The following is a 17,675-nucleotide window of genomic DNA, read 5'->3' as shown; positions in this document are numbered from 1 at the left end:
TAGTTCTGATTCTGAGTAGATTTGGAGTATTATGAACAATTTTGGGCCCCATATCTAAGAAAAGATGGGCTTGCATTGGAGGGAGTCCAAAAAAGGGTCACGAGAATGATCCTGGGAATGAAAGGGTTAATGTACATGTGTTTGATGGCTCTGGGCCTGTAATTGCTGGAATTTAGAGTGAGGGAGGATATCACCAAAATCTATTGAATACTGAAAGGCCTAGATAGAGTGGATGTGGAGATGATATTTCCTATTGTGGGGGAGTCTAGGACCAGTGGGGACAGCCTCAGAATAGAGGGATTTTCCTTTAGAACAGAGATGAGGAGGAATTTCTTTAGCCAGATGATGGTGAATCTGTGGAATTCATTGCCACAGACGGCTGTGGCCAGGCCATTGAGTATATTTAAAGTGGAGGTTGACAGGTTATTGATTAGTAATGAAGTGAAAGGTTACAAGAGGAAGGTCGGAGAATGGGATTGAGTGGATAATAAATCAGCCAGGATGCAGAGGTGGAGCAGACTCGATGGGCCAAACGCTTCTATGTCTAATGGTCTTTGGTGATCAGTGAGTCTAATGTTGAAGTGTCTTGGACTATTTCTTCTTCTCCATAGATGCTGCCTGACTTGCTGAGTCCTCCCAACGCCTTGTGTGTGTTTCTAGATTTACTAAGTGACAGTACTGTTATAATATTGAACAGGAAGATTGCAGTACAACTAAGCTGAAGCACTTACCATAAATGACGTGGTTATCTTGAGGTACTGGCCTCAGAATCTGAAAAGTATTACAATTAGGAGAATTTACTTTGATCATGTGACTCGGTAATACATTAATGGCACATAAGGAGAGGTTTGACAGGTAGAAAGGGAAAGATTTTATTTAATTAGAGATACAGCACAGAACAGGCCCTCCCACCCAACAAACCGCACCGCCCAACAACCCACCGATTTAACCCCAGCCTGATCACAGGACAATTTACAATGACCCATTAACCTACTATCCTGTACGTCTTTGGACCGTGGGAGGAAACCAGAGCACCCGGAGGAAACCCACGCGCACATGGGAAGAACATACAAACTTTCTTACAGAGGATGCTAGAAATGAACTCTGAACTCCAACGCCCCGAGACATAACATTGTTACACTAATTGCTACATTGTGGCACCCAAGATAATCTGGCCCTTCACCCAGAACGGTTTGAACATAGTTTTATCATAACCAATACTCTGTCTGTCAGAGAAAGTGCAAAGTGCCCATAGCCTCACCCAGGTCATCACAGCTCAGAGAGACAGTCTGCCCCACTCACACCATCTCAGGTACCAACAACTGCTCATCCACCCACTGCCTAATCCGGCCTGTCATTCCCATCGAAGTTGCCCCTGAACCACCAACAGAGTGCAGCATGGCAGCACAGTAGCACAACGCTTTGCAGTGCCACTGATCAGAATTCACTTCCCGCTGCTGTCTGTCCTCACGGCTCTGTGGGTTTCTCCCGGGTGTTTCAGTTTGCAAAGACAGTTTAGGGTTAGTAAGTTGTGGGCATGCAGTTCTGGTGCCAGAAGTGTGGTGACATTTGCAGGCTGCCCCCAGCACACCCTCAGACTGTGCTGGTGGTTGATGTGCACTGTATTTTTCTATGCACGTGTGACAAATAAAAATAGTCTTTATAAATTTCCAGAAGGACACAGCATGGTAATGGTTAATGTGAGGGGGCACCAGGGGTGAGGGTAGAGGCAGGTACAATAGGGGCATTTGAGAGACTCTCAGATGGGCACATGGATGATAGAAAAATGGATGCTTTGTGAGAGGGAAGGGTTAAATTGATCTTAGAGTAGGTTAAAAGATCGGCACAACATTGTGGGCTGAAGGGCTTTCTCGGTGTGTGCCATAATGTTCCGTGTTCTCTATCTTCCCCAAGTTATCGAGATTCTTCTGTCTTTCCGTTTCCTTTGAGTTTCATCTTAAACCCCAGCAAGTCAGCCCAGCCTACCCGTATCTCAAACTTACATCAGTGATTACATTCCTGAGAAGCAGAATTTATCATTGTCAAAGATATTTGAAAAATCAGATTAGTTGCTGTTGGATTCTAAATAAATATTCTAATATTGCTGATTCAATGGAGCCGCCCTTCTCCTGGCAGGCGTTACCTGGCTGCCCCGTTTTATTGGTGACAGAATGAGGATGTTGTCTCCCTCGGATGGAACATTTGGGACCAGACCTCCATTCTGCACAAATTCCTCTCGTCGCTCCCAGCTGTTAAGTACGACCCCATTGGTACCGTCGTACACAACACGGCAACTTTCCCTGTGCTCCAGCAGTCCCACCGGCTCACTGCAGTACCTCTCGCGCTTATTGGGTGGAGACTGCAAATCCTGGTTCAACTTGCTGGATGGTCTTCTAATCATTCGCTCGAAGCTGGGTTTCAAATGTGGGACCAGACGCCAGATTAACACTATAATCTGACTGGGGCAATTTCTGCAAAGGAACAGTGCACCATTTAAAGTAAGAAGTTAATGTTGATAAAAAGTGGAATTTTCTGCCAGAGAACTGCAGATTCAGATTTATTTGCCACAGCTGGTTGTGGAGGCCAAGTCATTGAGTATGCTTAAAGCTGAGTTTGACAGGTTCTTCATTAGTCAGGGTGTCAAAGGTTACAGGAAGGAGGCAGCAGAATGGGGGTGAGAGGGATAACATATTAGACAGAATGGAATGGCAGAGCTGACTCGATGGGCTGAATGGCCTAATTCTGCTCCTATGTCCTTGGTCTTATTGGTCTTATGGTGAAGGGGCTTGTCATATCCAGTTTGGGGCAGCTCACTCATCTTTGGTCCCCACTGGACACTCAGTTCTCACTGTTGCCCCAAGTAGCTGTCTGCATCTGACAGCAGCCACACCCCGGTACACTGCTTCTACAGGTGGGCCAACCAGCTGAGGGGAGCTGGCAGGCCTCATACCCCAGTGAGACAGGGACATGCCTGTCCTAACATACCAAGTCAGTACAGGCAGACTGGGTGGATGAGATCCAACATCCAACGGCCAGGAAGGAGGATCTGCAACGCTCTGTCGAGGGTGAAGGGAGGGCATGACAAGGCACAGAAGACCTCATGGTCATCCTCTGCAACCATAAGACAAAGGAGCAGAAGTTGGCCATTCGGCCCATCGAGTCTGCTCCGCCATTTTATCATGAGCTGATCCATTCTCCCATTTAGTCCCACTCCCCTGCCTTCTCACCATAACCTTTGATGCCCTGGCTACTCAGATACCTATCAATCTCTGCCTTAAATATACCCAATGACTTGGCCTCCACTGCTGCCTGTGGCAACAAATTCCATAGATTCACCACCCTCTGACTAAAAAAATTTCTTCGCATCTCTGTCCTGAATGGGTGCCCTTCAATCCTTAAGTCATGCCCTCTCGTACTAGACTCCCCCACCATGGGAAACAACTTTGCCACATCCACTCTGTCCATGCCTTTCAACATTCAAAATATTTCTATGAGGTCTCCCCTCATTCTTCTAAACTCCAAGGAATACAGTCCAAGAGCGGACAAACATCCCTCATATGTTAACCCTCTCATTCCCGGAATCATTCTAGTGAATCTTCTCTGAACCCTCTCCAATGTCAGCACATCCTTTCTTAAATAAGGAGCCCAAAACTGCCCACAGTACTCCAAGTGAGGTCTTACCAGTGCCTTATAGAGCCTCAACATCACCTCCCTGCTCCTATACTCTATTCCTCTAGAAATGAATGCCAACATTGCATTCGCCTTCTTCACTACTGACTCAACCTGGAGGTTAACCTTAAGGGTATCCTGCACGAGGACTTCCAAGTCCCGTTGCAGCTCAGAACTTTGAATTCTTTCCCCATTTAAATAATAGTCTGCCCCAAGGAAGACCCCGGTTGTAATAATCACTTGTACCACTGGACCCGGACCTCCGGGGTCAACAGAGTGGAACTGAGCCAGTGTAACAACTTTTCCACTTTAAAAAACTCTCCCACACAGGTCTCCTGTCATTGTTGAATAAGGCAGACAACCAGCATTGGAAAAGAGCATAGTTTCAGAGCCAAACACAATATTTAACAAAACTCCCAGTCTAACAGTGAAAGAGTGTTATCTGACCACAGAGATCACAAAATATTACACAGGATCGAAGCTGATTTAATGATTACTCATTGCAAATTCTCACTGGGGCAAAAACAAACAGCATGCTATTTATTGCAGGAAGTCGTACAGCCAGTCACGGTGGCTCGACATTCCCAGGGACCATGGAAAGTTGATGCTGCCAGCTTATTACAATCGGGCACACATCCAACCCCAACTGCACCATTCATTAGAGTTGCTCCTGTTTATGGGCGATAACCGGTCTGATACCAAGTTCGGGACAGACGCACGCTGACTGTAGACACAAGCAGCTGTGGAAAATGCAGCTCCACACAGCAAGTTCTCTGCTGGACACCTTTATCCCAACAGCAGCCCAGGGAGACATGATAAAAGGCCGGTTAACTCCTGACAGGTCAACTAACACAACACAAGCACGAGAGATTCTGCAGACGCTGGAAATCCAGAGTAACACGCACAAAATGCTGAAGGAACTCAGCAGGTCAGGTACCGTCTATGGAGGGGAATAAACAATCAATGGTTCAGGCCGTGACCCTTCATCAGGGCTGCAAAAGAAGGGGGAAGATGCCAAAATAAGAAGTTGGGGGGAGCAGGAGGTGTTCAAGCTTGCAGGTGATAGGTGAGATCAGGTGAAACAGGTGATAGGTGAGATCAGGTGAGACAGCTGATAGGTGAGATCAGGTGAGACAGGTGATAGGTGAGATCAGGTGAGACAGGCGATAGGTGAGATCAGGTGGAGATAGGTGATAGGTGAGATCAGGTGAGACAGGTGATAGGTGAGATCAGGTGAGACAGGTGATAGGTGAGATCAGGTGGAGATAGGTGATAGGTGAGATCAGGTGAAACAGGTGATAGGTGAGATCAGGTGAGACAGGTGATAGATGAGATCAGGTGAGACAGGTGATAGGTGAGATCAGGTGTAGGGGAGGACGAGGAGGGTGAGAATAAGATTCATTTTACTTGTCACATGTATACCGAAACATACAGTGAAATGCGTTGCCTGCATCAAATCAACTCAGTGAGGATTGTGCTGGGGCAGCCCACAAGTGTAACCATGCTCCTGGCACCAATATAACATGGCCACAGCTCCCTCACCCTAACTGGTACGTCTCTGGAATGTGGGAGGAAACCAGAGCACCAGAGGAAGCCCTCATGGTCATGGAGCAAACGTGCAAACTCCCTCGAGAAGACGGTAGAAACCGAACCCAATCAGTGATCACTGTTGCTGTAAACAGTTACACTAAATGAGAAGCAACACACACAAAATGCTGGAGGAACTCAGCGGGCCAGGCAGCATCTATGGAGAAGGGTACAGTCAACATTTCGGGCCAAGATCCTTCAGCAGGACTCTTTTCCATAGATGCTGCCTGGCCTGCTGAGTTCCTCCAGCATTTTGTGTGTGTGGCTTGGATTTCCAGCATCGGCAGATTTTCTCTTGTTTGACACTACCTGAGGAGCAACCAGACTATTATACTACAACTAAATTAGAGAACGTGAAATTTGTTGTTTTGTGGCAGAGACCCAAATATTTTAGAGTTCACAAAAAATGGAATGATGAGGGAGTTTTCAAGGATTCATTGTCCATTCAGAAATCTGATGGAGGTGAAGAAGCTGCTCTTGAAACATTTAGTGTGTGGCTTTAGGCTTCTGTACCTCCTCCTGATGGAGGTAATGAGAAGAAGGCGTTGTTAAATTGTTAAAAATCTTTGCCCAGTTTGATGAGAAAACCTTTGTGATGAATTTAGTTGCAATCCATTTGATTAACTGAAATTAATTGAGATGGTTAGCATCGATGGTGTGTGAGTTTTACCTGATTGCGTGAGCGAGCTGCACACATTTCCACTGCTCGACAGGTTGTCCATTCAGCTGGAGCACAGTGTCTAGGGACTGTAACCCGGACTGATCGGCTGGGCCACCTGGGGAAAAACACCACTGTACTGTAACACGTCAGCATTATGCCCTGCACGAGGGTAAATTACAATTCCTTTAGTGGATCATTTAAGAAAAAGTTATAAACTATTACATTAATGAAGAAAAACATTGAAAGAAAGACAAGGCTCATACTGCTGTCCAGTCTGACTCATGTGGCTCTAGATCAACGTCTAATTGTGTGTGAAACCAGACCAACTAGAGTCATGAACTCAGCCCAATCAGTTCCTGCCAACCCACCCCGTTGGTCCCAATCTCCTGTTTTCAGCCCGTATCGCTCTAAACCCTGTCTCTCCCCCACCCCCCACATACCTGCCTAAGCAACCTCCTCTGCCTGCTCATTCCATAGACTCACCACTCTCAGTTGCCCATCAGATCCCTTATAAATCCCTCACCCTAAAACTCTGCCCACTACCATCTGTTACTGTCCATCTTGTCCATGCTGCTCATGATTTTCAATATTCCTATAAGGTCACTCAGTCTCCTACACGCCAAAGACCCGGCCAACATCTCCCAGTAACTCATGCTCTTTAGTCCTGACAACATCCGCGTTGCCAGGACTAAATCTGTTCTGCATTCGTTCCAGTTTAACCACACCTTTCCTAGAACAGGATGACAAAACCATAGATGGTGCCCCACCACTAACGTCGCGAGTCTCCATTTCCTCTTCAGTGGAGGGCCTACTCTCACAGGAACCGACAATAAACGCCTCACATTGCCATTTAAATCTGGACACAAGGCAGAAAAAGCAAACCTACAGATGTGACATGCCGCAGATCACATTGACTGATCGTTCATTTTCCTAAATGCTGCCCGATCTGCTGAGTTCACCCGGGACATTGTGTGCATTGCAGAGAATACTGGAATACGGATACTCAGCAAAATTAAATAGCCTTTGTGTGATTCTGCGTATGGAATGTTGTGAGCAGATTTAACATAAAACAGTACAGAAAAATACAAGCCCACGATGTTACACCATAAGACTATAAGATAGAGGAGCAGAATCAGGCCATTTGGCCCATCGAGTCTGCTCCGCCATTTCATCATGACTGATCCATTTCCCCCTCAGCCCCAATCTCCTGCCTTCTCCCCATATCCCTTCATACCCTGACCAATCAATAATCTATCAAACTCTGCCTTAAGTATATCCAATGAGTTGTTCTCCACAGCTGCCTATGGCAACAAATTCCACGGATTCACTACTCTTTGGCTGAAGGAATTCCTCCTCATCTCCATTCTAAAAGGACACCACTCTATTCCGAGGGAGTGTCCTCTGGCCTCAGAATCTCCCACCATAGGAAACATCCTCTCCACATCCACTCTATCAACATCTTTCAACATTCGATAGGTTTCAATGCGGTCACCCCACATTCTTCTGAGGTCCATTGAGTACAGGCCCAGAAACATCAAAGGCTCATCACATTACAATCCTGGAATCACTTTTGTGAACCTCCTTTGAACCTCTCCAATGTCAATAAATCCTTTGTTAGATAAGGGGCCTAAAACTGCTCACAATACTCCAAGTGAGGCTTCACCAGTGCTTTATAAAGCCTCAGCATTACATCCTTGCTTTTATATTCTCATCCTCTTGAAATGAATGTTAACATTGCATTTGCCTTCCTCACCACCAACTCAACCTGCAAATTAACCTTTAGCGAATCCTGCACAAGGACTCTCAATTCCTTTGCACCTCAGATTTTTACATTTTCTCTCCATTTAGAAAATAGTCTACCCTTTTATTTCTTCTATGAAGGTTCATGACCATACATTTTCTGACACTGTATTCCATCTGCCATTTCTTTGCCCATTCTCCTAATCTGTCTAATTCCTTCTGTAGCCTCTCTATTTCCTCAAAACTACCCACCCTGCACCTATCTTCATATCATCCACAAACTTTGCCACAAAACCATCAATTCCATCATCCAAGTCATTGACATAAAACATAGAACTCAGACCCCTGCGGAACACCACTAGTCACTGGCAGCCAACCAGTAAAGGTTCCCTTTATTCCCACTCCTTGCCTTCTGCCAATCAGCCACTGCTTTATCCATGCTAGAATCTTTCCAGTAATGCCATGGACTCGTAGCTCATTAAGCAGCCTCATGTGTGGCACCTTGTCAAAGGCCTTCTGAAAATCCAAGTACACAACATCCACTGATTCTCTTTTGACTATCCTGCTTGTTATTTCTTCAAAGAATTCCAACAGGTTTGTCAGGCAAGATTTTCTCTTGAGGAAACCATGCTGACTATGACTTATTTTATCATGTGCCTCCAAGTAGCCCAAAACCTATTAACTCATAACTTTGTGGCCTACTGTATATATGATCAATCTATCTCTTCCCTCCCACATTGTCCTACCTGCTTCCAGCTTCCACGAGTCTCTAGAAGAATCACTTAAGTATCCCTATCTGCCTCTAGCAAACCCCAGCAGTGCATTGCAAGTACCCACCCACTCTGTGTCACAACTCTTCCTCTGACATCTCCCATAAACTTTCCTCCACTCACCTCTGGTACTGGCCATTTCCTCCATGGGGAAAAGACACCAGCTGCCCACTCTATGCCTCTTTTCAACTAATGCACCTTTATCCAGTTGCCTCCCATCCTCCTACGCTCCAGCTCACTCAAACATCCCTCATGTGTATTGAGTAAGCTCACGAGAAAAGGAGTCCCAGCGTTGTATATGGTGACATACATGTCCTTCGACAATAAATTTACTGTGAACTTTGAACCCATATGGCATTTCCCAGATAGCCAAACTCAATTATTTCACTGTTTCTGTGCCTTCTCCTTTCCTTGTTCTTTTTGCCTTTATCACATTTCAAAAACTGTTGGAGTCTGTGACGTGCAGTTTGGAATTCGATCAAGTGATCTGGTGCTCTGCTGTTCCCAGAGATGACCATGAGCATGAGCTACATCGTGCGGAAGACAAGAGATGGGACGCTGGGACATGAATAACTTCATCTTGAAGCAGCGAGGAAGATTGAAGCATCAAGGCGATTGCAGGGGACGTCAGCGGTCAGTCTCTACAGAGGCCACGCGCCCACACCGTTCGGTAGCGGGTCAACTGCATGCAGAAGGCCACAGATTGGCAGCATGGTGGTCGTTCTTCACAGAAGGACTGAGACCGAGTGGCCACTCTCTTCGATTTTGGCAGGATTCTGAGATTTATGTGATTATTGCACTGTAGTTTATATTGCTCTCATCTCCTTCAGTTTTATGTGTTTTCTTTCCTGTTGCTGATTGGCGGGTTAGGGCTCTGGGTAGCCGATGTGTTGGTTTTTGAGTGAGGGAAGGTTTGGGGATTTGCGCTCTGATGTTCTTGTTAGTTTTTCTGTGTGGGTGATCTTTTGGTTTTTGTGTGTGAGAGAGGGGGTTAGGGTTTAATGCTATTGTCGCTGTTCTTTATTGCGAAGGAGATGGTTGGGGGTTTGGGGTTTGATGTTCCAGCTGCCATTTTTTGCGTGGGTGATCTGTTAGTTTTTTTTTGTCTGCGGGAGGTGGTGGGGAGTTTGAGGTTTGTGAATTCTGTCTCTTTTTCCTTCTTGTGTGGGGAGGGGATCGATGTCTTTTTTTTAAATGACTCCCATGCCTTTTCTGTATTTCATGGCTCTCTGGAGAAGATGGATATCAGTGTTGTATTGTACATGCATACTTTGACAATAAAATGAATCTTTGAACTTTTAAATCTTTGAAGAGATTCTGCAGATGCTGAAAATCCAGAGCAACACACAGAAAATGCTGAAGAACACAGCAGGTCAGGCAGCATCTATGGCGGGGAGTAAACAGTGGTGACAAGACCCTTGAGGGAATGAACTAAAAGTTCAAACGGGTGTTGGAGTGCAAGTTTGTGTCTGTCCTCTGATGTACTGGGGGTGAAGGATGTCTCCTAACGGGGTGGTGGTGGGCAGGAAAGTGTAATGAAGGTGGCGGTGGGAGTCTGCAGGCCAGTCATGGATACTAGTCACCAACTGCTTCAGATGGAGATCACGAGTTTGTGATTCAACTCTGAGTTGTGTAGAAATGTCATTTCTCAGAGGGTGAATCTCCAGAATCCTCTGCCTCGGTGGTAGTGGAGATTGGATCATTAGATATGTTTAATGTGGAAATACATAAATATTTGAAACATTGAGGAAGACGGGTCGGGCAAACTGGGCACCAGGGTAGCGCTGCTGGCAGTGCGATCCTATTACACTTCGGGCTTCGAAGTTCAGAGTTCAATCCCAGCATTCTCTGTAAGCAGCTTGCACCTCTTCCCCATGAAATGCCTGCGTTTCCTCCAGTTGCTCCGGTTTCCTCCCACAATCCAAAGACGTACTGGTTAGTAGGTTAACTGGTCATTGTAAATTGTCCCGTGGTTAGGCTGGGTCAAGTTGTGGATTGCTGGGCCATGTGGCTCAATGGGCCAGAAGGGCCTGTTCCACATTGGATCTCCAAATAAATGAAACAAAGACTGGTACAGGAGAGATGACCCAGAATTGCATTGAACGGCGGGACAGGTTTGACAGGCTGAATGGCTTTCACCTTTTCCTGGTTCGTTGTGCTGAAGGGAGAGAAGAGTTGTAATGGACAATGTCCTCCTCTGCTGTCCGAGTGAGGCTCACTGAACAGCAAGTCAACTTCTCACTGAAACTTCTCAGTGCCCATCAGCCTGGGACAAACAGAAAATAACTGACCTTACATTTCTAGCACTCTCTCATTTCTTTTATCCTTGTCCACAATTTCAACCTTTCTTCATTTCTTTGATCCCTCTGCACTTTCACTCATTCAGCAGCATTTCCCCAAGCAGTAGGGCTGATCAATACCTCCACACACCAAGCCACCCCTGTACATACCAACCCACCCCTCCACACACTACCCCACCCCTCCGCACACCAACCCTCCCTTCCACACACCAACCCTCCCCTCCACACACTAACCCTCCCCTCCACACACTAACCCACCCCTCCACACACTATCTCACCTTCCACACACTAACCCACCCCTCCACACACTAACCCACCCCTCCACACACTACCCAACCCCTCCACACACTAACCCTCCCCTCCGCACACTAACCCACCCCTCCACACACTAACCTTCCCCTCCACACACTACCCAACCCCTCCACACACTAACCCTCCCCTCCGCACACTAACCCACCCCTCCACACACTAACCCACCCCTCCACACACTATCTCACCTTCCACACACCAACCCTCCCCTCCACACACTAACCCTCCCCTCCACACACTAACCCACCCCTCCACACACTATCTCACCTTCCACACACTAACCCACCCCTCCGCACACTAACCCACCCCTCCGCACACTAACCCACCCCTCCACACACTAACCCTCCCCTCCACACACTACCCAACCCCTCCACACACTAACCCTCCCCTCCGCACACTAACCCACCCCTCCACACACTAACCCACCCCTCCACACACTATCTCACCTTCCACACACTAACCCACCCCTCCACACACTAACCCACCCCTCCGCACACTAACCCACCCCTCCACACACTACCCAACCCCTCCACACACTAACCCACCCCTCCGCACACTATCTCACCTTGCACACACTAACCCACCCCTCCACACACTAACCCTCCCCTCCACACACTAACCCACCCCTCCACACACTACCCAACCCCTCCACACACTAACCCACCCCTCCACACACTAACCCACCCCTCCACACACACTAACCCTCCCCTCCACACACTACCCAACCCCTCCGCACACTAACCCTCCCCTCCGCACACTAACCCACCCCTCCACACACTAACCCACCCCTCCACACACTAACCCACCCCTCCACACACTATCTCACCTTGCACACACTAACCCTCCCCTCCACACACTACCCCACCCCTCCGCACACCAACCCTCCCTTCCACACACCAACCCTCCCCTCCACACACTAACCCTCCCCTCCACACACTAACCCACCCCTCCACACACTATCTCACCTTCCACACACTAACCCACCCCTCCACACACTAACCCTCCCCTCCGCACACTAACCCACCCCTCCACACACTATCTCACCTTCCACACACCAACCCTCCCCTCCACACACTAACCCACCCCTCCACACACTAACCCACCCCTCCACACACTATCTCACCTTCCACACACTAACCCACCCCTCCACACACTAACCCACCCCTCCACACACTAACCCACCCCTCCACACACTATCTCACCTTCCACACACTAACCCACCCCTCCACACACTAACCCTCCCCTCCACACACTAACCCTCCCCTCCACACACTAACCCACCCCTCCACACACTAACCCACCCCTCCACACACTAACCCACCCCTCCACACACTACCCAACCCCTCCGCACACTAACCCACCCCTCCACACACTAACCCACCCCTCCACACACTACCCCACCCCTCCGCACACCAACCCTCCCTTCCACACACTAACCCACCCCTCCACACACTAACCCTCCCCTCCACACACTAACCCACCCCTCCACACACTATCTCACCTTCCACACACTAACCCACCCCTCCACACACTAACCCACCCCTCCACACACTACCCAACCCCTCCACACACTAACCCTCCCCTCCACACACTAACCCACCCCTCCACACACTAACCCTCCCCTCCGCTCACTACCCAACCCCTCCACACACTATCTCACCTTCCACACACTAACCCACCCCTCCACACACTAACCCTCCCCTCCACACACTAACCCTCCCCTCCACACACTATCTCACCTTCCACACACTAACCCTCCCCTCCGCACACTAACCCACCCCTCCGCACACTAACCCTCCCCTCCACACACTAACCCTCCCCTCCACACACTAACCCTCCCCTCCACACACTAACCCACCCCTCCACACACTACCCAACCCCTCCACACACTAACCCTCCCCTCCGCACACTAACCCACCCCTCCACACACTAACCCTCCCCTCCACACACTACCCAACCCCTCCACACACTAACCCTCCCCTCCGCACACTAACCCACCCCTCCACACACCAACCCTCCCCTCCACACACTAACCCTCCCCTCCGCACACTAACCCACCCCTCCACACACTATCTCACCTTCCACACACTAACCCACCCCTCCACACACTAACCCACCCCTCCACACACTATCTCACCTTCCACACACTAACCCACCCCTCCGCACACTAACCCACCCCTCCACACACTAACCCTCCCCTCCACACACTACCCAACCCCTCCACACACTAACCCTCCCCTCCGCACACTAACCCACCCCTCCACACACTAACCCACCCCTCCACACACTATCTCACCTTCCACACACCAACCCTCCCCTCCACACACTAACCCTCCCCTCCGCACACTAACCCACCCCTCCACACACTATCTCACCTTCCACACACTAACCCACCCCTCCGCACACTAACCCACCCCTCCGCACACTAACCCACCCCTCCGCACACTAACCCACCCCTCCACACACTATCTCACCTTCCACACACTAACCCACCCCTCCACACACTAACCCACCCCTCCACACACTAACCTTCCCCTCCACACACTACCCAACCCCTCCACACACTAACCCTCCCCTCCGCACACTAACCCACCCCTCCACACACTATCTCACCTTCCACACACCAACCCTCCCCTCCACACACTAACCCACCCCTCCACACACTAACCTTCCCCTCCACACACTACCCAACCCCTCCACACACTAACCCACCCCTCCACACACTAACCCACCCCTCCACACACTATCTCACCTTCCACACACCAACCCTCCCCTCCACACACTAACCCTCCCCTCCACACACTAACCCTCCCCTCCACACACTATCTCACCTTCCACACACTAACCCACCCCTCCACACACTAACCCACCCCTCCACACACTACCCAACCCCTCCACACACTACCCAACCCCTCCACACACTAACCCACCCCTCCACACACTAACCCAACCCTCCACACACTAACCCACCCCTCCACACACTACCCAACCCCTCCACACACTAACCCACCCCTCCACACACACTAACCCTCCCCTCCACACACTACCCAACCCCTCCGCACACTAACCCACCCCTCCACACACTAACCCACCCCTCCACACACTAACCCACCCCTCCACACACACTAACCCTCCCCTCCACACACTACCCAACCCCTCCGCACACTAACCCACCCCTCCACACACTAACCCACCCCTCCACACACTAACCCACCCCTCCACACACCAACCCTCCCCTCCACACACTAACCCTCCCCTCCACACACTAACCCTCCCCTCCACACACTATCTCACCTTCCACACACTAACCCACCCCTCCGCACACTAACCCACCCCTCCGCACACTAACCCTCCCCTCCACACACTACCCCACCCCTCCACACACTAACCCTCCCCTCCGCACACTAACCCACCCCTCCACACACTAACCCTCCCCTCCACACACTACCCAACCCCTCCACACACTAACCCTCCCCTCCGCACACTAACCCACCCCTCCACACACTAACCCACCCCTCCACACACTAACCCACCCCTCCACACACTAACCCTCCCCTCCGCACACTAACCCACCCCTCCACACACTAACCTTCCCCTCCACACACTACCCAACCCCTCCACACACTAACCCTCCCCTCCGCACACTAACCCACCCCTCCACACACTAACCCTCCCCTCCACACACTAACCCACCCCTCCACACACTATCTCACCTTCCACACACCAACCCTCCCCTCCACACACTAACCCTCCCCTCCACACACTAACCCACCCCTCCACACACTAACCCTCCCCTCCACACACTAACCCACCCCTCCACACACTATCTCACCTTCCACACACTAACCCACCCCTCCACACACTAACCCACCCCTCCACACACTAACCCTCCCCTCCACACACTACCCAACCCCTCCACACACTAACCCTCCCCTCCGCACACTAACCCACCCCTCCACACACTAACCCACCCCTCCACACACTAACCCACCCCTCCTCACACTATCTCACCTTCCACACACTAACCCACCCCTCCACACACTAACCCACCCCTCCACACACTAACACTCCCCTCCACACACTAACCCACCCCTCCACACACTAACCCTCCCCTCCACACACTAACCCACCCCTCCACACACTATCTCACCTTCCACACACTAACCCACCCCTCCACACACTAACCCACCCCTCCACACACTAACCCTCCCCTCCACACACTAACCCACCCCTCCACACACTAACCCACCCCTCCACACACTAACCCACCACTCCACACACTACCCCACCCCTCCGCACACCAACCCTCCCTTCCACACACTACCCAACCCCTCCACACACTAACCCACCCCTCCACACACTAACCCACCCCTCCATACACTAACCCACCCCTCCGCACACTAACCCACCCCTCCACACACTAACCCTCCCCTCCACACACTACCCAACCCCTCCACACACTAACCCTCCCCTCCACACACTAACCCACCCCTCCACACACTAACCCACCCCTCCGCACACTAACCCTCCCCTCCACACACTAACCCACCCCTCCACACACTATCTCACCTTCCACACACTAACCCACCCCTCCGCACACTAACCCACCCCTCCACACACTAACCCACCCCTCCGCACACTAACCCACCCCTCCACACACTAACCCTCCCCTCCACACACTAACCCTCCCCTCCACACACTAACCCTCCCCTCCGCACACTAACCCACCCCTCCACACACTAACCCTCCCCTCCACACACTAACCCTCCCCTCCACACACTAACCCTCCCCTCCACACACTAACCCACCCCTCCACACACTATCTCACCTTCCACACACTAACCCACCCCTCCGCACACTAACCCACCCCTCCACACACTAACCCACCCCTCCACACACTAACCCACCCCTCCGCACACTAACCCACCCCTCCACACACTAACCCTCCCCTCCACACACTAACCCTCCCTTCCACACACTAACTCACCCCTCCGCACACTAACCCACCCCTCCACACACTAACCCTCCCCTCCACACACTAACCCACCCCTCCACACACTACCCAACCCCTCCACACACTAACCCACCCCTCCACACACTAACCCACCCCTCCGCACACTAACCCACCCCTCCGCACACTAACCCACCCCTCCGCACACTAACCCTCCCCTCCGCACACTAACCCACCCCTCCACACACTAACCCTCCCCTCCACACACTACCCAACCCCTCCACACACTAACCCTCCCCTCCGCACACTAACCCACCCCTCCACACACTAACCCACCCCTCCACACACTATCTCACCTTCCACACACTAACCCACCCCTCCACACACTACCCCACCCCTCCGCACACTAACCCTCCCCTCCACACACTACCCCACCCCTCCGCACACTAACCCTCCCCTCCACACACTACCCAACCCCTCCACACACTATCTCACCTTCCACACACTAACCCACCCCTCCACACACTAACCCACCCCTCCACACACTACCCAACCCCTCCACACACTAACCCTCCCCTCCGCACACTAACCCACCCCTCCACACACACTAACCCTCCCCTCCGCACACTACCCAACCCCTCCGCACACTAACCCACCCCTCCACACACTAACCCACCCCTCCACACACTAACCCTCCCCTCCACACACTAACCCACCCCTCCACACACTAACCCTCCCCTCCACACACTACCCAACCCCTCCACACACTAACCCTCCCCTCCGCACACTAACCCACCCCTCCACACACTACCCAACCCCTCCACACACTAACCCACCCCTCCACACACTAACCCACCCCTCCACACACTATCTCACCTTCCACACACTAACCCACCCCTCCACACACTAACCCTCCCCTCCACACACTAACCCACCCCTCCACACACTAACCCTCCCCTCCACACACTACCCAACCCCTCCACACACTATCTCACCTTCCACACACTAACCCACCCCTCCACACACTAACCCACCCCTCCACACACTACCCAACCCCTCCACACACTAACCCTCCCCTCCGCACACTAACCCACCCCTCCACACACACTAACCCTCCCCTCCACACACTACCCAACCCCTCCGCACACTAACCCTCCCCTCCGCACACTAACCCTCCCCTCCGCACACTAACCCACCCCTCCACACACTAACCCACCCCTCCGCACACTAACCCACCCCTCCACACACTAACCCTCCCCTCCACACACTACCCAACCCCTCCACACACTAACCCTCCCCTCCGCACACTAACCCTCCCCTCCACACACTAACCCACCCCTCCACACACTACCCAACCCCTCCACACACTAACCCTCCCCTCCGCACACTAACCCACCCCTCCACACACTAACCCACCCCTCCACACACTATCTCACCTTCCACACACTAACCCACCCCTCCACACACTAACCCACCCCTCCACACACTAACCCTCCCCTCCACACACTAACCCTCCCCTCCACACACTATCTTACCTTGCACACACTAACCCACCCCTCCACACACTAACCCACCCCTCCACACACTACCGAACCCCTCCACACACTAACCCTCCCCTCCGCACACTAACCCACCCCTCCACACACTAACCCACCCCTCCACACACTAACCCACCCCTCCACACACTA

At 51.3% G+C, this 17,675-nt stretch overlaps 1 protein-coding gene across 7 annotated transcripts in view; it reads right to left on the bottom strand.

Annotated features, from left to right (window-relative positions):
* Positions 1 to 17,675, bottom strand: part of rgs3a (regulator of G protein signaling 3a) — a 385,868-nt gene that overhangs the window by 184,376 nt on the left and 183,817 nt on the right. For 6 of the 7 annotated variants that reach the window (XM_072240592.1, XM_072240593.1, XM_072240595.1 and 3 more), the window contains 3 exons: positions 5,927 to 6,032; positions 2,144 to 2,471; positions 732 to 771 (listed from right to left, as the gene is read on the bottom strand). In XM_072240592.1, coding sequence (XP_072096693.1) covers positions 732 to 771; positions 2,144 to 2,471; positions 5,927 to 6,032 — 474 coding nt within the window. Of the gene's footprint in view, positions 1 to 731; positions 772 to 2,143; positions 2,472 to 5,926; positions 6,033 to 17,675 lie in introns of those variants that run through there. The other variant, XM_072240599.1, reaches the window with a different exon arrangement.

The sequence above is a fragment of the Mobula birostris genome, chromosome 22 (assembly GCF_030028105.1).
Source record: "Mobula birostris isolate sMobBir1 chromosome 22, sMobBir1.hap1, whole genome shotgun sequence".
Classification (NCBI taxonomy): domain Eukaryota; kingdom Metazoa; phylum Chordata; class Chondrichthyes; order Myliobatiformes; family Myliobatidae; genus Mobula; species Mobula birostris.
The sequence above is the reverse complement of the archived record's forward strand: the minus strand, read 5'-3'. Positions and strand labels throughout refer to the sequence as shown.